The 20,310-nt window shown below is 38.9% G+C and overlaps 2 protein-coding genes and 1 long non-coding RNA gene across 4 annotated transcripts in view; 1 reads left to right on the forward strand and 2 right to left on the reverse strand.

The window, feature by feature from the left end:
- The window catches only part of LOC134205103 (uncharacterized), a 71,374-nt gene extending 69,094 nt beyond the window's left edge, over window positions 1–2,280 (reverse strand). For both annotated transcript variants that reach the window (XM_062680029.1, XM_062680030.1), the window contains exons 1-2: window positions 1,750–2,280; window positions 910–1,286 (exon numbers count right to left, since the gene is read on the reverse strand). In XM_062680029.1, the coding sequence (XP_062536013.1) occupies window positions 910–1,252 (343 nt within the window). In that variant the 5' untranslated portion in view covers window positions 1,253–1,286; window positions 1,750–2,280. The remainder of the gene's footprint in view (window positions 1–909; window positions 1,287–1,749) is intronic.
- A 1,934-nt stretch (window positions 2,281–4,214) lies between these two features.
- LOC134206156 (uncharacterized) lies at window positions 4,215–9,717 on the reverse strand. Its single transcript, XR_009978249.1, has 3 exons — window positions 9,490–9,717; window positions 4,444–4,526; window positions 4,215–4,366 (listed from the first exon to the last, which is right to left on the reverse strand). It is a non-coding gene; the product is annotated as an uncharacterized LOC134206156 (long non-coding RNA).
- A 7,949-nt stretch (window positions 9,718–17,666) lies between these two features.
- LOC134206163 (mitochondrial intermembrane space import and assembly protein 40-B) lies at window positions 17,667–18,695 on the forward strand. Its single transcript, XM_062681856.1, has 2 exons — window positions 17,667–18,033; window positions 18,377–18,695. Exons 1-2 carry the CDS (start codon window positions 17,816–17,818, stop codon window positions 18,642–18,644), a joined length of 486 nt encoding a protein of 161 aa, XP_062537840.1. The 5' UTR covers window positions 17,667–17,815; the 3' UTR covers window positions 18,645–18,695.
- The last annotated feature ends 1,615 nt before the right edge of the window (window positions 18,696–20,310 follow it).

Consider the following 20,310-nt stretch of genomic DNA (forward strand, 5'->3'; position numbering starts at 1 on the left):
GTATCAACTTCACACATTGGTAAAATATGTCCCATCAAGATCTCAGGCGTCTGTGAACCGATTTGCATGATTTTATCTTTAAACGAAAGCTATGTCTTTGCCATTGAACCCATTAATTTTTTTCTGCAATCGGAAATTCGGTTTCAGAGATATCTGTGAAATACGAATATGAGACATATTTTCAGACTACTAATGAAGAATTGTCACACCAATATCCCAGCCGTCTATGACCCGATTTGAACTCTTTTGGGCTTAAACAGAAGCTGTAATATTGAAATATCCCTTTTTTTATTTTGAAATCGATAAAAGCATGATAATATCAGTTATTTTATATTCAATTGAAGGTCATATGCATAGAAATTGTAATATGCACTGGGTACACACAACCATTCAAAAGTGTAAGAAGGGTTGCGTTCACTGTAGGTGGATTAAGTCGGGTTTTTTTTTTCGTACAATTCACCGAATTGTACCGAAAGGCTTTCATTTCATATCAAAAACGATTTTTTTTTCTAGGAGGCTCTGAGACACATAGTGTTGTACATCAATCGACTTATCTCCATGAACTAGCCGTTTGTGTATATGTGTTGATCACTATTGAATTTGGCAATGATCTACTAGTGATTCAAACCAAAAAGGTTGACATCTTGACTAAATGCTGCGAAGGCAGTATCAGTACTAAGTGGATCGATTTGGCTTTCTAAAGCTGCTATTTTTCCAAGTTATTCTTTGTTAGTCCTAGATGTCATACGATTATTTGTTTTTACCAAGCTATTACTTTTTGCATATTTTTTCGAACATGAAATCAAGAAAATATACTTCTTTTTAAAAGGTATCTTCTAGATTGGTGTCGTGAATAAAATCTAGATAATAATCACGATATTAGGTATGAAAAAACGAATTTCTACTTACCAACTCTGCCCTTTTCATATCCTGATGAAAAGAAAAATAGCAAAAAAGTAAATAAACCCAGCATCGCAATTATGACTTGAAAGATTCGATTCCTGGTGCAATTGTTTCCACCAGTTGATGGGACCGATCGACTTATGCGGTTTCTAAACTGACGGCCAACGTCGAATGCTTTGGGGCTTTTCCTGCACCGTTCGTCCATCAACGTATGACACTCATCTGCATCGGTTTCGTTGCTGGTCGAGCTAACACTACGATCGTCCGCTTCCGGGTCCTGCAGGCGACGGTAAAAATTCGCACTCCGTCCTGGTTCACCATTAGTGCTTGCGGCAGCCATGGGAAACATTCCGTTTCGCTGTTTGCCCTTCGCCGGAGACGTCCTGAAATAGTCAGTAAAAATAATTAGGATATAAATAAATGGGACCCTTCTTGTTAATTTCATTGCTACTTAGTGAAAAGCATCGTCCAGTATATAATATACATAAGTATTCCCACGCGCGCGATTTGTTAAGAGGATAAATATGGCATTATTTACTAAAGAAATATTGCTGCTTCTAATACATATTATTAAGCACCCGCGCAAAGTTCTTTTCTATCGATGAGCAACGAAGGGTCACCCACATTCACATAATGGCATTTGATACGAAGATTACAGTAGAAAATAAACGATGGGTTATTCAGTAGAACCGACATACTCAAGGCCGCGGATACCGATATAATTTATAATTTCTTGAAATTTCCCGAACCTGACGAATAGTTTAACCACCGGGTTTACGTCTGACTAATAGCAATCAACAAAAGCTAAAAAATGGGTCATTAAATTAGTTTAGTTTTAATATTTACCTAGTCTTCGCCGATCAATTTGCAGTATATTATGCCCCTTTCACTGTCCCCAATGATGAAATACTGAAGTAGTGAGCACGACAAAGTTTCGCGTAACAATTTTGCTGCTGATTCGTTAGCGCTGCATCTCAAATTACGGCTTTGGATTTTTTCTAAACAACGTACACCAGGATTTAAATGAATAACGGAGTCAAAATTTACATTTTGTTTTCTTGCGCGACCAATGATTTTCAAGATACGACTAATTTAGCATGTAAATCAAACACTGCTCGACGGGGCCATGGAAAGTTTTCGAATGCGAATCAATGAGTAGATGACACCACCAAAACAGTATGCGGCATCGATTGATTTTCCAGTGTTTTACACTAAACTTTGAAGCACCCCGCACTTAACAACTTCGGTTCTCTTTTCTGCTGGCGGCCACTACATCAGAAAAACGGTTCCGTCAGAATCTCAGAATCGATGTCAGAATAGTATTGCAGAAAAAGAGAAAAACACAAGCCGGAACGCGAAACCGCAGTTTTTTTATGAACTGACGTTTGCGAATGGAAAGACAAGAAAGACAAAGACAACAGAAGGCAACAACTGCTTACATCTCTAATGAGCTCGTCACAAATTGAAAGTGGCTGTCGGCGCGACGCTACAAATTCACGTGCGTGTCGTATCGCTTTGATGCCATTGCTTCCAAATTTATTTGGTCGAACAACCCGCATAAACTTGAACCATTCATGGACCATGTTACGAACAGTCCATAACGTTAAACAACATTATGGCAACCATTAGGAATGCATTAGGTAAAAATGATAAACTAACCTCTTCATAAACAGTATTGACAGTGGTTGTCCGACATTTCGCGGTAAAACATTCCGCGGTAAACCATTTCGCGGTGTACCATTTCGCGGTCTGTATCATTTGGCGGTAATCTGTTTCGCGGTTTATACAATTTGGCGGTATTCCGTTTCGCGGTATATATTATTTCGCGGTTTGCAATTTCGCGGTGCTCCGTTTCGCGGTATTCAAGCTTAGCTTATCTTTTTAACTTTTTTTTTTGTATTTTTAAGAGTTTGCCAATCTTTTCTACCAACTATTAATTTTCTCTTCTTTATATGGCCGTTTATTTCATTGCGTTTCCCTTTCAAGTATTTTTCTCTTTTCTTTTACGCATTATTTGATGTTATCTCGATTGTCAATATTGTGTGAACTTTGTCATCAAGATACACTATATCATATGTCATATGGTAAAGGTCGCTGTCTTAATACCTTAAAAGGCTATGGTATTCTGGTAGAACTCAGAAGATGGAATGACTGAAAATTATGCATAAGGCCAAATGTATCTTCCTTAAATGTTAGCCGATATTAGGCTAAATATCATGTGCTGTCTTCTTCAAATGTTCGCATTTGCCCGGTAAAAACAATATGTGTTGTTTCGTCTTACTTAAATGTTCGCATTTGCCCGGTATAAGGCAAATTGTGATGTTTTGCCTTCTTTAAATATTTGCATTTGCCCGGTATAAGGCAAAGCAATCCGTTATTTCGTTTTCTTTAAATGTTTGCATTGTGTTGTTTCGCATTCTTTACATACCGTCATCGGGGGTGACAATGGGTCAAATGGGGGTGAGAATGGGTCACTGTTTCAACCTCTTAGAATGCCTGTAGATTGGATTGAATACATCTGAGGGCAAGAAGATTAAAATATAAGAGACCTTTTCAAACGATTTTGCTCTTCGACCTCCTGACTGCCGGTGAAAGCGATAACCCATTCTCACCCCCAGACCCATTGTCACCCCCGGTGCGGTGGCGGTAGTCGTATTTGCAAATATGTTTTGCTTAAAACAAACAGTGTAAACTCAATGATTATTCGCTATACATAATAATTAGGTGAATTTCGAGGCTTTACAAAGCTAAAGAACACATTATTGAACTACTTGTAACATTAGTAAAATTAAACCTGCAAATTGGTATTGACCGCGAAAAGTTTCACCGCGGAATTGTACTAACCGCGGAATTGTATACCGCCAAATAATATAAACCGCGAAATGTTATACCGCGATATGATACTGAACGCGAAATGGTAGACCGCGAACTGGTACACCGCGAAATGGTTAACCGCGGAATGTTTTACCGCGAAATGTCGTACAATCTTGACAGTATGATATATTGTGTTTGGCTATTTGACTATTCGGGTAATGGGCGGTTAAGTATAATTACTATATAGAAATGAGCATTTTTCAGTACATTTTTGACGCCGAACAGTATGTGATATACTCCATTTATAATCCATGATTTTAGGTTTAGATTATATTGTGTACAATATGAAAATGGTATTATTGTACATAGAAAAAATCTGTTGTACCGTATCTCTTATTGTTTGTTATCAAGAACAGTTTTTAAATATTTCTTATCAAATAAATATATGTTACGTATTTCATTTTTGTCCCAATTTTATTGAAAAGTATAATTATAATTTAACATAAAAAATTACACAAATAAAACATAAAAATGAAGAATTATTTTTGTAAAATGTTGCGTAGCATTTTCTTAGCGTGAGATTGTATGTGGCCGTCCAAATAGATTTCGACATTTCGTGCTGAAGATTTCCTCGGTATTTCAACGTCGGCTGTAAAAGCACATGAAGAATGTACTTAATTTATTATTCATAATCGCTATGGACTTTATGAATGCAAAAATACTTACCAAGAAACATTCACTTCATTACCAATGATCATGTAATGTTCAAATGTCTTCTTCGAGCTACCACTGCTATATGTGAATCGAGTCTGTGAATAGAATAATTTGTATTTATCAATGGTATTATCGATTTACCGTATTACCGTATTACGTATTACCGTATTCTATTTGTTTCATTGTTAAAAACTCAAAGGTGCAGCCCAATCGGGTTGTACGCAAAGGTGACGTAGGACTACATAGCTATTCGAAATTGATAGTATTTGCCATAATAATTTTAATAAAACATTAACATTAAGCAAACTGCTCGGAGGCCAACTGAATCAAGAGGTCGAATAGTTGTTCCCAGTTGGATGGAAGTCTCTAACCGTGGAATTAACATGACTTATTGGCCGCTGAAGCCACTCGACTGGCTTTCAGTCGGGGACATCACAATCCTTACTTTGTAACGAGCGCTTACATCGCGGGCGAAAACCAAACGTTGCATATAAATCTATTTGCGTTTGGTTTCACGCCACTTCTGATTCTGATTATTTCTCCTTTATTTCGGCCATTTTTGAGGATGGTGTCCTCCAAAAAGGTCTTTATGCTTACAAAAGAAGGTTGATCCCACAATCCGATATGAACTTTCTTTAAAGTGCAAAACTCAATCGTAACTAGCAAATTTGATAGCGCGGCGGAGGGAGATGATGCAATTAATTTGAACGGGTGGAATCACTAACAGCAACCAAGCTACCACGCTAAACCCGATGGCGCCGAAACAATCCATTTTCGCAATTAACTCTTTCGTCCCATAAAATGCTGGTCCTGAGAAGAACCAATTTTCTTTTCCCAATGCGTCTTTCCAATAACTAACTGCATCTAAACGCTTGACATCACCTTGCGGTGAAAATGTCCGACCGTCGACCGCCTACGTGCTGCTGTGTCCGCTCCGCTCGGAGAATGACAAATTCTAAGAATATTATGAAATTTTCTCGCAAGATTCTGAATTTGGTTATGAGCTGTTAGTTATCTAAGATGCGTATTGTTGCGAAGAGTAACAACAGAAATTTGACTCAAGACGAAATTTCTTCATATTACCAACATTATCTTTTGGCATCTGTCTGTCCGAGCGACGTTCACCGATGGGTTGTTGCTGTAGATAGTTTCCACAGAGGTGGCGTCTTCATTGATTTTATACAAAAGAATGTTGATCCGACTATCCGAAATAAACTTTCTTTAAAGTACAAAACTCAATCGTAAATAGCGAATTTGATATCGCGTCGGAGGGAGATGATGCAGTAAATTTGAATGGATGGAATCAGTCCATTTTCGCAATTAACTCTTTCCATAAAATGTTGGTCCTGAGAATAACCAATTTTCTTTTCCAATGCGCCTTCTGTCCAATAACTAACTGCATCTAATCACTTGTCGACACCTTGCGTCACGACACACCGCTACTTGATGATTTTTCGCTAAGCCTCCAAAAGTTGAAATAAATTTTCAGCATTGCCACCCACTCCTTCGTGCTGCTGTGTCCGCTCCGCTGCATCGAATGTCGAACCGCTCTCTGTGGAATCCCGATCAAAATGACTCGCGCGCGCCGAACAGCAGCTTTCTTGTATTTAATAAATTAAGCCCGTTAGCCCCTCCCCTTTGTGATCTGATATGGGTGTAAATAAAATGTGCACTCTTAACGATTAATGAAGGGGCGGGGCTAATGGAATTACTTCATTAGATATAAGAAAGCTGCTTTTCGGCGCGCGCGAGCTATTTCGATCGAGATTCCGCAGACAACGGACCGATCGAAGAATGACAAATTCTAAGAATCCTATGAAATACTCTCGATTCTGAATTTGGTTATGAAATATAGTTTATCTTAGATGCGTATTGTTGCGAGAAAAGACAACAGAAATTTGACTCAAGACGAAGTTTCTTCATATTACAAAGCATTATCTCTTGGCATCTGTCTGTCCGAGCGACGTTCACGTTGCTGTGTAAAGTTTCCACTGAGGTGGCGTCTTCATTGATTTTATACAAATGCCACCATTTTATAAATACATTAGAAGGACCCAACTATCCGAAATAAACTTTCTTCAAAGAGCAAAACTCAATCGTTAATAGCAGATTTCATAGCGCGTCGGAGGGAGATGATGCAGTCAATTTGGATGGATGGATGGAATCACTAACAGCAACCAAGGTACTACGCCAAACCCGATGCCACCGAAACAGTCCATTTTCGCAATTAACTCTTTCTTTCCATAAAATGTTGGTCCTGAGAAGAACCAATTTTCTTTCCCAATGCGCCTTCTGTCCAATAACTAACTGAATCCAATCGTTTGTCGACACCTTGCGTTGCAACTGTCCGACCGCCACTTGATGATTTATCGCTGAGCCCCCAAAGGTTGAAATAATTTTGCAGCATTGCCACACTGCCACCCACTTCGTGCTGCTGTGTCCGCTCCGCTGCATCGAATGTTGAACCGCCTTCTGTGGAATCCAGATCAAAATGGCTCGCGCGCGCCGAACAGCAGCTTTCTTGTATTTAATAAATTAAGCCCGTAAGCCCCGCCCCTTTGTGAGCTGATATGGAGTAAATATAATGTGCACTCATAACGATTAATGAAGGGGCGGGGCTAATGGAATTACTTCATTAGATATAAGAAAGCTGCTTTTCGGCGCGCGCGATCCATTTCGATCGGGTTTCCACAGACAACGGACCGTTTGGAGAATAATGAATTCTAAGAATCCAATGAAACTTTCTCGCAAGATTCTGAATTTGGTTATGAGATGTTGTTTATCTAAGATGCGTATTGTTGCGAGGAATGACAACAGAAATTTGACTCAAGACGAAGTTTCTTCATATTACCAAACATAATCTCTTGGCATCTGTCTGTCCAAGCAACGTTCACTAATTGGTAGTTGCTGTATGTGGATAGTTTTCACAAAGGTGGCGTCTTTATTGATTTTATACAAAAGAAAAATGATCCGACTATCCGAAATAAACTTTCTTCAAAGTTCAAAACTCAATCGTAAATAGCGAATTTGATTGCGCGTCGGAGGGATATGATGTAGTGAAATTTAATGGATGGGATCACTAACAGCAACCAAGCTACCACGCCAAACCCGATGCCACCGAAACAGTCCATTTTCGCAATTAACTCTTTCTTTTCGTAAAATGTTGGCCCTGAGAAGAACCAATTTTCTTTTCCCAATTCCCATTCCAATAACTTACTGCATCCAATCCAATCGTGTAAATTTGCAGCATTGCCACACTGCCACCCACTTCGTGCTGCTGTGTCCGCTTCGCTGCATCGAATGTCGAACCGCGTTCTGTGGAATTTCGATCAAAATGGCTCGCGCGCGTCGAACAGCAGTTTTTTTGTATTTAATAAGCTAAACCCGTAAGCCCCGCCCCTTTGTGAGCTGATATGGTGTAAATATAATGTGCACTCATAACGAATAATGAAGGGGCGGGGCTAATGGAATCACTTCATTAGATATAAAAAAGCTGCTTTTCGGCGCGTGCGAGCCATTTCGATCGGGATTCCGCAGACAACGGACCGTTCGGAGAATGACAAATTCTATGAATCCTATTAAATCTTCTCGCAAGATTCTGAATTTGGTTATGAGATCAATCGTAAATAGCGAATTTTATTGCGCGTCGGAGGTAGATGATGTAGTGAATTTTAATGAATGGGATCACTAACAGCAACCAAGCTACCACGCCAAACCCAATGCCACCGAAACAGTCCATTTTCGCAATTAACTCTTCCTTTTCGTAAAATGTTGGTCCTGAGAAGAACCAATTTTCTTTTTCCAATTCCCGTTCCAATAACTAACTGCATCCAATCGCTTGTGCAAATTTGCAGCATTGCCACACTGCCACCCACTTCGTGCCGCTGTGTCCGCTTCGCTGCATCGAATGTCGAACCGCCTTCTGTGGAATCTCGATCCAATTGGCTCGCACGCGCTGAACAGCAGCTTTCTTGTATTTAATAAATTAAACCGCGCGCGCGAGCCATTTCGATCGGGTTTCCACAGACAACGGACCGTTCGGAGAATTATGAATTCTAAGAATCCAATGAAACTTTCTCGAAAGATTCTGAATTTGGTTATGAGATGTTGTTTATCTAAGATGCGTATTGTTGCGAGGAATGACAACAGAAATTTGACTCAAGACGAAGTTTCTTCATATTACCAAACATTATCTCTTGACATCTGTCTGTCCAAGCGACGTTCACTAATGGGTAGTTGCTGTATGTAGATAGTTTTCACAAAGGTGGCGTCTTCATGGATTTTATAGCGAATTTGATAGCGCGTCGGAGGGAGATGATGTAGAAAATTTTAATGGATGGGATCACTAACAGCAACCAAGCTATCACGCCAAACCCGATGCCACCGAAACAGTCCATTTTCGCAATTAACTCTTCCTTTTCGTAAAATGTTGATCCTGAGAAGAACCAATTTTCTTTTCCCAATGTTTCTTTCCAACTAACTGACACCACAATTTATAATCAATTTTCAGCATCGGCACTGGCGGTGCGGGATCGTCACAGTGCTATTTTTATGGTCAACCTTTTCTTCATATGAAATTCTGGTTCGTTGAGGTTGAATGATCTGCAGCAACACATCGAGCACCACCACCAATGCGATGGATTTTCTTTGAAAATGTTATTAGCGTCTCCGTGATGCTGTGTTCTCTGCGTCTGCTATGCGTAAAATCTTGTTCAAACTGAGGATTAGATCCAAACCCGCAAGTGATTGATTTTTGATGTCTGTGCTAGTGATGCATGTACGTGATTGGTTAGTTTACCTATTTCTAAACTTTTTATCAATTATCGATAATAAATAGTTAAAAATCAGTATTTTCAAATAAATACAAAGAAGCGTTGACTCATCCTTGATCGAATGGTCCAAAAAAATTGAAAATCCATCGAGAAACGGCTTAGATATTAAAGTTTAAAGTCTATCATATTTTCGTGACGGTCCCAGATTTTCGCAATCGTAAAGTGTACCCCAATATAGAAAACACAGACGTAGTCCTACGTCAAAAGATATTCATTATTTACTTACCTTGAGGCGAGCCTTGTTTTATGGAAAGAATCAATAAAAAATAAAACAATCTGATGGTTCTAATAAACCAGGTTTTATCACTGCAAAATAGAACATGACTGATGGTTGCCTGAAGAAAAAATATGCAAAGTGAACGAAAAATACACACACTTATTTCCTAACCAGAACCCTTATAGTATTTATTTCTTTGGATGATTTGATCATTAAATGTGTGTGTGGCATCATGACGAAATATAACCGGATTCAGATGATACATAATTATCTCATAATTATATTCTTTATTGTTATTAATTTATTGCAGTTTTGTATCATCTTCCGTCAAAAGTAAATCACATTCGGAATGCAACAAATTTTAAGCAGACAACATGGCTTGAAATTATCTCAAATTGTATCGTAGATGAAACATATTGTATAATTATATTTCTAGATTTTTTTAAGGTCACACCGCAAATGGATGTTAATCTTAATAGTAACAATACTGCTTGAGTCAGGTGAATAATATCTACCTCACTGCATACCGTTTTCAGTTATGCGGGAAGAAACCAACTTCACGGTTTGAGAATAGGTATATGCGGGCAAAATATTGTCTATCCGGAACAAATTTATACCGCTTTTTATACCGAAGTTGGATTTTTCTCCAGATACAGGCAACTTTCCCAACTTCGGAAGTAGTGCGCTGGATTCGCCTAAAGATGCGCTAAACAACGCTTCAACTAGTTTGACAGATAAAACTTCGGAAGAAAGTTCGGTTCGGAAGTCCCGACTTCCGAATTCTAAGTTGGTGCTACGCCGACAATATATTAGTTCTATCAAAAGATATTTTAGTTATTGCTTATGCTATCAATGCTTAGACTTCTGCGAAAATAGCAGAAATGGCAGAACACGTTTCCTCATCACAGTAAACTGTCAACATACACTTGGTCATGTTTGAGAAGTTGACATTCCACAAATGTTTGTCAGCATGGGCGAGTATCTCAGATCCTTACAAACCTTCACTGAATGGCTCCTACTAGGCTAAAACCTTCCGGAATAACGCCTCCTCTCAGCATTTGGAGTACTAACTTTTGGTATATAATGCTTCAACAAATTCTGCATATTCGTGCAAGGTGATTAAGCAAAGCGTCTCCACGTTAATTACCGAGCCAAATCGATTTCGGTTCCATAAAAGTTATATAAATATTTATACTTATCTTTCTGAAACTGTGGTCAAATAGATTTATTTATGTTATGAAACTCATATGTGAATATGTACGTTATGTGGAAGATATTGATTTGGAAAATGTATTGGAGGTAACCACTTTCCCTTCGATGGGACTCGAACCCATGACCCTACAGTACGCTAGACTGGTGCTTTAACCAACTAAGCTACGAAGGACCTCCGTCGGCCTTCGCAACCTAGCGGCTACTGAACGAGCTCGAGATTCCCATATTGGACGCATAGTCATCACTCGCAATCCATTTCTCAAGTCAATACTTCCACATGTGTATTGTACACGTCCACATTAGAGGAGCGTGAGTATTTAGAATGTCTGGCGGCTATACACATTCTTCATCAGCAACTGTACTGATCAAGTGAGGTAGTGTGAGCTATTTGCCAGTCGGTCGTCAAGCTCAGACCCGACCGCATTGCGTAGGCAAGAGCACGCAACTCAGGTTCAGTTCAATCAAAGTTAATTGCCTATTTCCGGGGATTAAACCACCCGACTTGGACGTTAATTTACAATGTTTTGAAACTCATATGTGAATATGTACGTTATGTGGAAGATATTGATTTGGAAAATGTATTGGAGGTAACCAATTTCCCTTCGATGGGACTCGAACCCATGACCCTACAGTACGCTAGACTGGTGCTTTAACCAACTAAGCTACGAAGGACCTCCGTCGGCCTTCGCAACCTAGCGGCTACTGAACGAGCTCGAGATTCCCATATTGGACGCATAGTCATCACTCGCAATCCATTTCTCAAGCCAATACTTCCATATGTGTATTGTACACGTCCACATTAGTTGCCTGAGTTGCGTGCTCTTGCCTACGCAATGCGGTCGGGTCTGAGCTTGACGACCGACTGGCAAATAGCTTACACTACCTCACTTGATCAGTACAGTTGCTGATGAAGAATGTGTATAGCCGCCAGACATTCTAAATACTCACGCTCCTCTAATGAGGACGTGTACAATACACATGTGGAAGTATTGGCTTGAGAAATAGATTGCGAGTGATGACTATGCGTCCAATATGGGAATCTCGAGCTCGTTCAGTAGCCGCTAGGTTGCGAAGGCCGACGGAGGTCCTTCGTAGCTTAGTTGGTTAAAGCACCAGTCTAGCGTACTGTAGGGTCATGGGTTCGAGTCCCATCGAAGGGAAAGTGGTTACCTCCAATACATTTTCCAGATCAATATCTTCCACATAACGTACATATTCACATTTGAGTTTCATAACATTGTAAATTAACGTCCAAGTCGGGTGGTTTAATCCCCGGAAATAGGCAATTAACTTTGATTGAACTGAACCTGAGTTGCGTGCTCTTGCCGACGCAATGCGGTCGGGTCTGAGCTTGACGACCGACTGGCAAATAGCTTACACTACCTCACTTGATCAGTACAGTTGCTGATGAAGAATGTGTATAGCCGCCAGACATTCTAAATACTCACGCTCCTCTAATGTGGACGTGTACAATACACAGGTGGAAGTATTGGCTTGAGAAATGGATTGCGAGTGATGACTATGCGTCCAATATGGGAATCTCGAGCTCGTTCAGTAGCCGCTAGGTTGCGAAGGCCGACGGAGGTCCTTCGTAGCTTAGTTGGTTGAAGCACCAGTCTAGCGTACTGTAGGGTCATGGGTTCGAGTCCCATCGAAGGGAAATTGGTTACCTCCAATACATTTTCCAAATCAATATCTTCCACATAACGTACATATTCACATATGAGTTTCATAACATTGTAAATTAACATCCAAGTCGGGTGGTTTAATCCCCGGAAATAGGCAATTAATTTTGATTGAACAGATTTATTTAATTTCGAATGTCTAGCTCATGTTAGTTTTAAATCAACTGTTCCGTGAGGATCTTTACCATCTAGGTACATCTTCGCCAATGATCATAATAATACCACAGGCAGACGTCCCACTAAGTCTAAAATAGCCCTTCGATACATTCCTGATTTGTATATGACGGATTTCTGAGGAACTGTTGTTTGAATGCTGTCGACTCGCAAAATTGTTATGCTGATCACTATATTTCACGATTTACTTCCATTTAAAAATATGTAATATGCTCAACCTTTTGAAAATGCTCATTACGGCATCAAACCAACAAGCATTTTACGAAATTTGACAGACGAATAATCGGAAGATAATCAAAACAAACATAACGAATCCAAGCAAGCACGCCTTTTATACTGAGCTGAGGGATCGTAACTGAGCAAATAATTTCAGCTCAGGAGTCTAATAAAGTGCAAAGTACTCAATACTAGATAAAGATTGTCGCTTCTGTTCCCTTTGTTCTGCTGTTCGAAACATGTGTGGTACATACCTGTCAAATCGTATGGATTTTGCTTCTTTGACATTTAGCTCCCCTATCCTCGCCAGCAAAAGATGTTCCGGACAGCGACGACAGCGACAATCTTTATCTAGTAACTAAAATATCTTTTGTTCTATCTATTACATTTTCATCACCTGGGCGAGCCAATGAAGAAACTGCTTGATTGGGTGGGTTGTGTAATATTTAAAAGATGCATTACCATGGTAATGAAATTAACATTTTAAAGTCTGACTGAATTCGCCCTATAGTAGACCCCCTGGGGGTCCATAATAGGAAATTGCTTCCCTATAGTCGACACTTCATTTGATTTTCATGTTTCGTTTCGGGACGTTCTTCTTCCCTATTATGGACCCCCCTAAATATTCCTATAATGGACACTTTCTTGTTTATTTTCAAAAGAATTGTAAAAAATCATCAAATTTTGCTTTCCATAGCATTTTCAATGCATGTAATCAAATCATAGGACTGTAAAGTAGGTTCTCCCGATGGAGTTTCATAGCAAAATATTTACGTTGTGCTGTAATAATGCAAAAATAGCTGGAGGGTCCACTATTGGTTGGGGTCCACTGTTGGGCACTTTACCCTATTCTCGTCGATTTTAATAATCAACATTCACACCGAAAAAATTAATCAATTTTTTTACCGCGCAACAAATGATTTGACGTTTGCGGACCAGCTTTCCGACAGTCGACCGTCGACCGTCGGACCCCGGTTCGATTTCAATACCAAATTTTCAAAACGACTTATCTGCTTTTGTAAACAAAGATTCAAACGTCGATTTCACGAATCTGATAGCACTCCCACGCAAACCAACACCATCAACAGAAGAAGCCTTCACCAACGTGTTGGCGGTGCTGATTTGCGTGGGAGTGCTATCAGCTTCGTCAAATCGACGTTTGAATCTTTGTTTACATATTTAAGCAGATAAGTTGTTTTGAAAATTTGGTATTGTTTTGTTTCACCCTCCTGGCGTCCTATACTATCACAAGGCGTTTGACAATAGCCACCATGTCCACGGACGGTAGCTCGTTACCGTCCGTTGTTATTGTCGAAAATAAACATCATGTGTTTTGTTTACTCTTTGTTTTGGTTAAATCTGAAAATTGTTTTCGAAATAATTTGTAAGATTTTCATCTTTGACCATGGGAATTATGTTATTTGATGTTAAATTATAATGAACTTACGAATTGGAGTGAATCGGTAGGTGAAATTAAACGCTACACGAAATCATATTTCGTAACTTGTTCTCATGCTGTGAATCAAACAAAAAATATTATTATTGTTTATACTGTGGTATGCATCACAATTGAAATGGTCCAGGAATGGAAATCGAACAACATTCAATAGTGAAATGAAATGAAATGAAAGGTGTGCAGAAAGATGTTTTAGGATTAGATTTACATGTTCATAATAGCTGGTATTATTTTAAAACAAATTGAAAATGTGTGGTCAGCAATATTTTGGATAAAATCTAGTTGCTTGTAAAAGCACGATTCGGGATAAGGGATGATTCAAATATGACGTCCACTACTTTTTGAGATTTCTAGTCCCCCTCTCCCCCTCTGTCACGCTTTTTTGTATACCTAGTATATGTACTGTCACAAAATCTTAGACCCCCTTCCCCCTAAAGCCTGTAACATCATTATTGAACGACCCCTAAGTACTTTTCAAAATGTATGCTGGACATATTCATGAAGATGTTCGCTACGCTGCAGCATGAGAAGCATCTCTTGCCACGGGGTTGTTTTTTTTCAATCTTCTCGCAATACATTTTTATCCGGGTACCCTCAGCTTTCGTGTCGTGCATGTCGGCTCACACTGTTTACACAGTTCTGATGTTTCTTTTGTTTCTTTCTCGCATATGTTTTCAAACGGAACAAAAGTAATTTTAGGGTTTTGATAGGTTTTGATCTTTATTTTAATTAAATTGAATGACAAACTCTTGAATATTGTAGAAAAAGATTGATTGTGTGAGTGCGAACCCAAAATATTGAAGTAAATATTGAGGGAAATCAGTAAAGTTTGATATTCTTTTCAATATTTCCCCTCGTCTTCCCATGCAGTTTGCCCTCAGGAGTCGATGACGGTTGAGTGTGTGCGTGTTTTGTGGGTTATACCGCTATTTGATTCGTATTAGTTCAAGAAAAATTAGATTTTTTCTTCAACTACGGCCATGCCGGCTGCTCAGTGAAAATATTGAAGAAAAGTTTAATGAGAAAAGTATTGTCAATATACATATATTTCGTCTGGGGTCTGCTTTAGTTCGGGAAGTCGATATCTGATATGTTCATTGTAATAAATAACATGTAATGAGATAACATTTCAAGACAAAATTTTCAAAACGACTTATCTGCTTTTGTGAACAAAGATTCAAACGACGATTTGACGAATCTGATAGCTCTCCCACGCAAACCAACACCATCATAAGGTAGGTGATGGATTCCGCTACCTGTTGATGGTGTTGGTTTACGTGGGAGCACTATCAGATTCGTCGAATCATCGTTTGAATCTTTGTTTACAAAAGCAGATAATAGCCTATTCAGATTACGCCATTAATGACATAATAATTGGCGTTTCAGGGTAAATACGCTTTATGATGTCATTATTTACGTAATATTCCATACATTTTGCGCTGTCAAAAGATACCCGCTAAAAAGAGTTTATTACGAACAATTATTACGAGAGAGCTTTCGTTCTAACTGGGATGCAGGGAGAAATTCAACAAAACAAAACTGACAAGCGTCACGCTCTCTTTGCCAGAGAGAAAATTCTCTCTGTTTTCATTTCGTTTCGTAGTTGACAGTCATGCTCTTTCTGTCGCAGCAGGGTCGAATGCATGTTAGATGGAAATCTTCTGAGCGCTGAAGAATAACTCGGATTGTGATGGTTTTGTGGAAAGCATTTTATATGATGAAAAATAAAGATGATAATTATTTATTCTCCACTTATTCAACATGAATTGTTTAAAACAGATGCTCTCTAGAATTAACATGAAGTATTTAACTTAAACCTAGATTTAATAGAACAAATCGAATAAATTTTCAAAGTTCAAGGGCCAATGCGGAAGACAATTTAAAACGTAGGAATGGTTCTAAAACGAATATATTTGATGAATAAACATGATTTCATAAATTGTTTCAATTCTGCTCCTTGAATGGTTTAATATACTTTGGATTTCAACATTTTTCACGTGGGACAACTGTACGATTTGAATGGGATGTATATATAAAGTAGAATAACCTTAAATAAAACATGGATTGGTAATGCATTAATTCATCCAAAATCCAGTTTAAATTATATCACATTCACACGATTCGATTTTGTTAGAAGCTGTATCATTGATTGTCGAGTAGAACGCAATGGTTCAGTTTCCATTTTTGAAAAAAAAAAAAATTGCTGTGTTGCCCTTCATACATGGAGATACTGGTGGAAATACATTCTAGTTCGATAATATTTCTTGAAAATTAGTCCAATCGTCCTTTTTTTATTTATTTGTGAGAATTCCCAAAAGTATCTAAATTTTTCTATCAAATCTCCGTTCGATCATAGTACTTTTTAAACTTAAAAATAAATTGAGGAATAGTCTGATTCCCCGAAGAACGGCGCACCCAACTAATGAATGTAGCTTCGCTTATTATCCTTAATGAGAGCTTCAAATATTCTTCGAAAATCCCTTTTCATATTTTTTTTATATTTTTTTTTCGTAGAAACTTTGTTCAGAAAAAAATGTTCGATTGTCGCCACACAAAAGCTTGATTTCGCAAATTAAATTTTAAAACTCTCCTTGAATTCAACCCTGTATTAGCGTGCAAATGAGGAAACATGGAAACGTCAAGATATATTATCTTGCTGCAGTCTGAACACCTCGTAATAATTGGATACCCTCTCACTTAACAAAGTAATAAATAGCCCAATCTGAATAGGCTATAAGTCGTTTTGAAAATTTTGTCTTGATTTCTCCATTGAAAGGTGCTTATTTTGTAGATTATCGAGATTCTTCTCAAATGTTAATTAGTTTTTTTATTAGAAAGTTTTATACAAATTTGAGGAAGTTTCAAATTATAACCACGCTATAGCGTATAACCTATAAATATAACTTTCCGTGATGCCACTCATGTTTGTAAATATTTATGTTTCACACTGCAGCTTCGACTTCGCGAATAGACATATTGAAAAACTATACGAGAAAGTTGACAGCAGAACATGCTTTTTTGCTTTGCTCTTTATCGCCGTCGATCCGTGCGTGGTCTGTGGGTTTCGTGATTCAGTTTATGAAAACTTCTAACGCAGTTTTTATAAATTATTAATGATTAATCAAAATTAATAAGTTATTGTTAAAACAGTTCACTCTCAAAATGTATTATGAATGAATTCTATTACCTGGACATTTCGCTGTAAGTATTTTATTGACATTCATCGTCGTCTGTTGCAAGCAATTTTTTGATTATGAAACACGCTTTACCTCCCTCTCATACATCAGGAAATTCGCCGACGAACCGGATCAGCTATTGCCGGTGTACTTTAAAAGTTGTCTCGAGCGGTCCCTGATAAAAATATTTGGTGAAATCGGAGGCCATACTACGGTGGATATCCTTAAATTTGACGCCACTCGAGAAAGAGCCATTGTAAGGGTCCCATCCGGTTTTTACGTCAAGTTTAGAGCGGCAACAACGCTAACTGGGACCTTCCAGGATATACCTTGCAACTTTGTTGTCCATAAGGCGAGCCCTATACTCCTGGGACTAATTGAAACTTTTTTGGAGTGTTGAACGCTAGATACCAAGGATGTCTTTGTGTAAGAGTTTCGGCAAGGATAAGGTGATTTTTGTTACCGCCGAAGATCATGCAACACCGAGTACAGTTGTGCTACCGGAACCAGAAGCCAGCCCCGGCCTGATACTGGACAATGGAGACATCAATTGGAATTGTCCGTGCCTAGGAGGAATGGCGACCGGACCGTGCGGTGTCGAGTTCCGTGAGGCTTTCTCCTGTTTCCATTACAGGTAAGGATGATGAATTATTTTAAACAACGAAAGTTGATAAGAATCTAACAAGTTTGATTTATATTGATAATTCTGAAATGAGACGTTTTAGTTAGTTTAGTGAAATATGTTACAAATATAGTAGCTTCTTAGCCCTTTTTATTCGCCTATGTTGATATGAAACGTTATACATCATTCCCAGAAGCAATATTAAATCGAGAAATATCGTATCCATTGGTAGTGCCACTACAAGCTGTTGAGCACTGTTCAGCCCAGAGTAGTAAGAAAACATTTCAGGTGCTTCTAAAGTTAAAAAAAGTCCTCACAAGTTAAACAATTGAATAAAATTGAATTCAATCCACAGTGAGGCCCAACCCAAAGGATCGGACTGTTACGATGCTTTCAAAACGATGCAAGACTGCATGGCTAACTATCCCGGGGTGTACAAACAGAACCTACAGGACGACGAAGACGGTGGCACCGGGATGGATTTGGGTGCCATGTTAGATGAGGATGAGGAGGATCCCGATGAGCAAACATTGAAGCAGGAGGATGCACATGTAAGTACCGAAGTGGAACATTCAAAACCAGGCGCTGGATCGCCAACCACAGTAGCACAAAAAGTGAATTAGTAAGGGTTCGTTGCAAATGTAGAACTTCAATAAACGTGTTAATGAAAATAATGCGAGCTTGGTTGATGTTCCGAAACTTCTCTAATTTTACGCTTCATTGTTGTACTCTGGGTGCGAAGAAAAATGATTTCGTAGTATGCTGAATAGTGCCACAAGTTTGTTTAAAATGTACTCACGTTATGCGTTGCGTTGTAACGGAGTATTTCGTAGATTGCATACTAATAGTTGTCATGTATATTCTTTACCTTTCTTACCCCAATTGCTTATGGATTTCCATTTGGGATTCAATGGAAATCTAATTGGGGGTCCAAAATAATAAAACATGAAAGCTATCATTGCCGGCCACGCCCATCTTCTCCGTTACTAGGAAAGGGAAGGAAACGATGATATGACATCTACTTAACGAGAGGCCAGCGACTCACCGACGCCCTCATAGATGTCAAGGAATTGGATGGTGGGTAGGGTATGTGGTTTAGGAGTATCATTATAAGCAAATGATAGAAAATTTGTGGAAATACGTTGGGAGTGACTTTGTTAAGAAATTTATGTCACTCCATTATCCTTGCCGATGATTTTCCTCGGATGGGGCGAAGGTATTAGCCTTGCCCTGGCTAATAGCCTAGGTTTAAGCGCCTTTGCTCGCTCTCTGAAACGAAAAAAGAGCAAAAAGAAATTAAATTCCCCTTCCCCCCTGATATGATAATGATTTTGATCAACAACTTAATTCTAAGTGGATGAATAAATGATCAAACGGCTGCAAACAAGCCTCTATTGTCGTAGCAGAAGCAAACCCGCCTCAATACGACAGGCAGAAGCACATGTTTGTGATTCAAACGCGATCGACTGTTGTTCAATTTCGATACACATAGTTGGGTAGAGAGAAAAGATGTGAAATATTGCTAAAGTAGGATTCGATGGATACGGGGAATTGGAGATAGTGATTCAAAAATGCACTTGTGCCTGAACTATGATTATTTTGTAATTTATCTCTTTTTTGGAAATGACTAATAAATGTGTTTGACCCATATTTATATTCGGTCATTGGCCATTAACATTTTTTTACGGTGGCACGGGGTGATCTCCGTGGATGCCATACGGCTTATGAATCGCGGCCTTTCGTCGGACACATGATTTCGTCACTTACCTGGTTCTTCAGCCTGTCCATCCGTTACTAAGTGCCCCAGCCATTCAAGTACTCACTCGCTGACCGAATGCCGAATCCATCACGTCCATCGACTATCAAGAACGGCACTCAATCTAACAAATCGGGCTCGCCTATTCCATCAGCTCACCGTTGATCGAATCCGACCCGCCGTAAAGTATGTATCGTGCAGTGCTGTACTCCTCTGATCGATCCGGCACCGCCAGATACACTGCTGTCCTCAACTTCTGCGAATGATGCTTGCGGTTCTCAGCACATAGGCTCCATGAAAAATCTTCCGGTTCGAATTGATACTAAGAAACACATTTTCCTGTTTAAAATGTACTCACGTTATTGCAATTAACATTAATATCTATACAAACCAACTTACAATCTAGTGTTTTTTGGGGTCCTTGCTCGCGACTACATAATCAACTAATTAACATTCAGCATACTATTACGTTCATAATACGTTTCGTCCATACGGACAAATAAAGATGGACAAAACATTCACCATGTTTACGG

This window comes from Armigeres subalbatus, chromosome 1 (genome assembly GCF_024139115.2).
Source record: "Armigeres subalbatus isolate Guangzhou_Male chromosome 1, GZ_Asu_2, whole genome shotgun sequence".
In the NCBI taxonomy this organism is placed as follows: Eukaryota; Metazoa; Arthropoda; class Insecta; order Diptera; family Culicidae; genus Armigeres; species Armigeres subalbatus.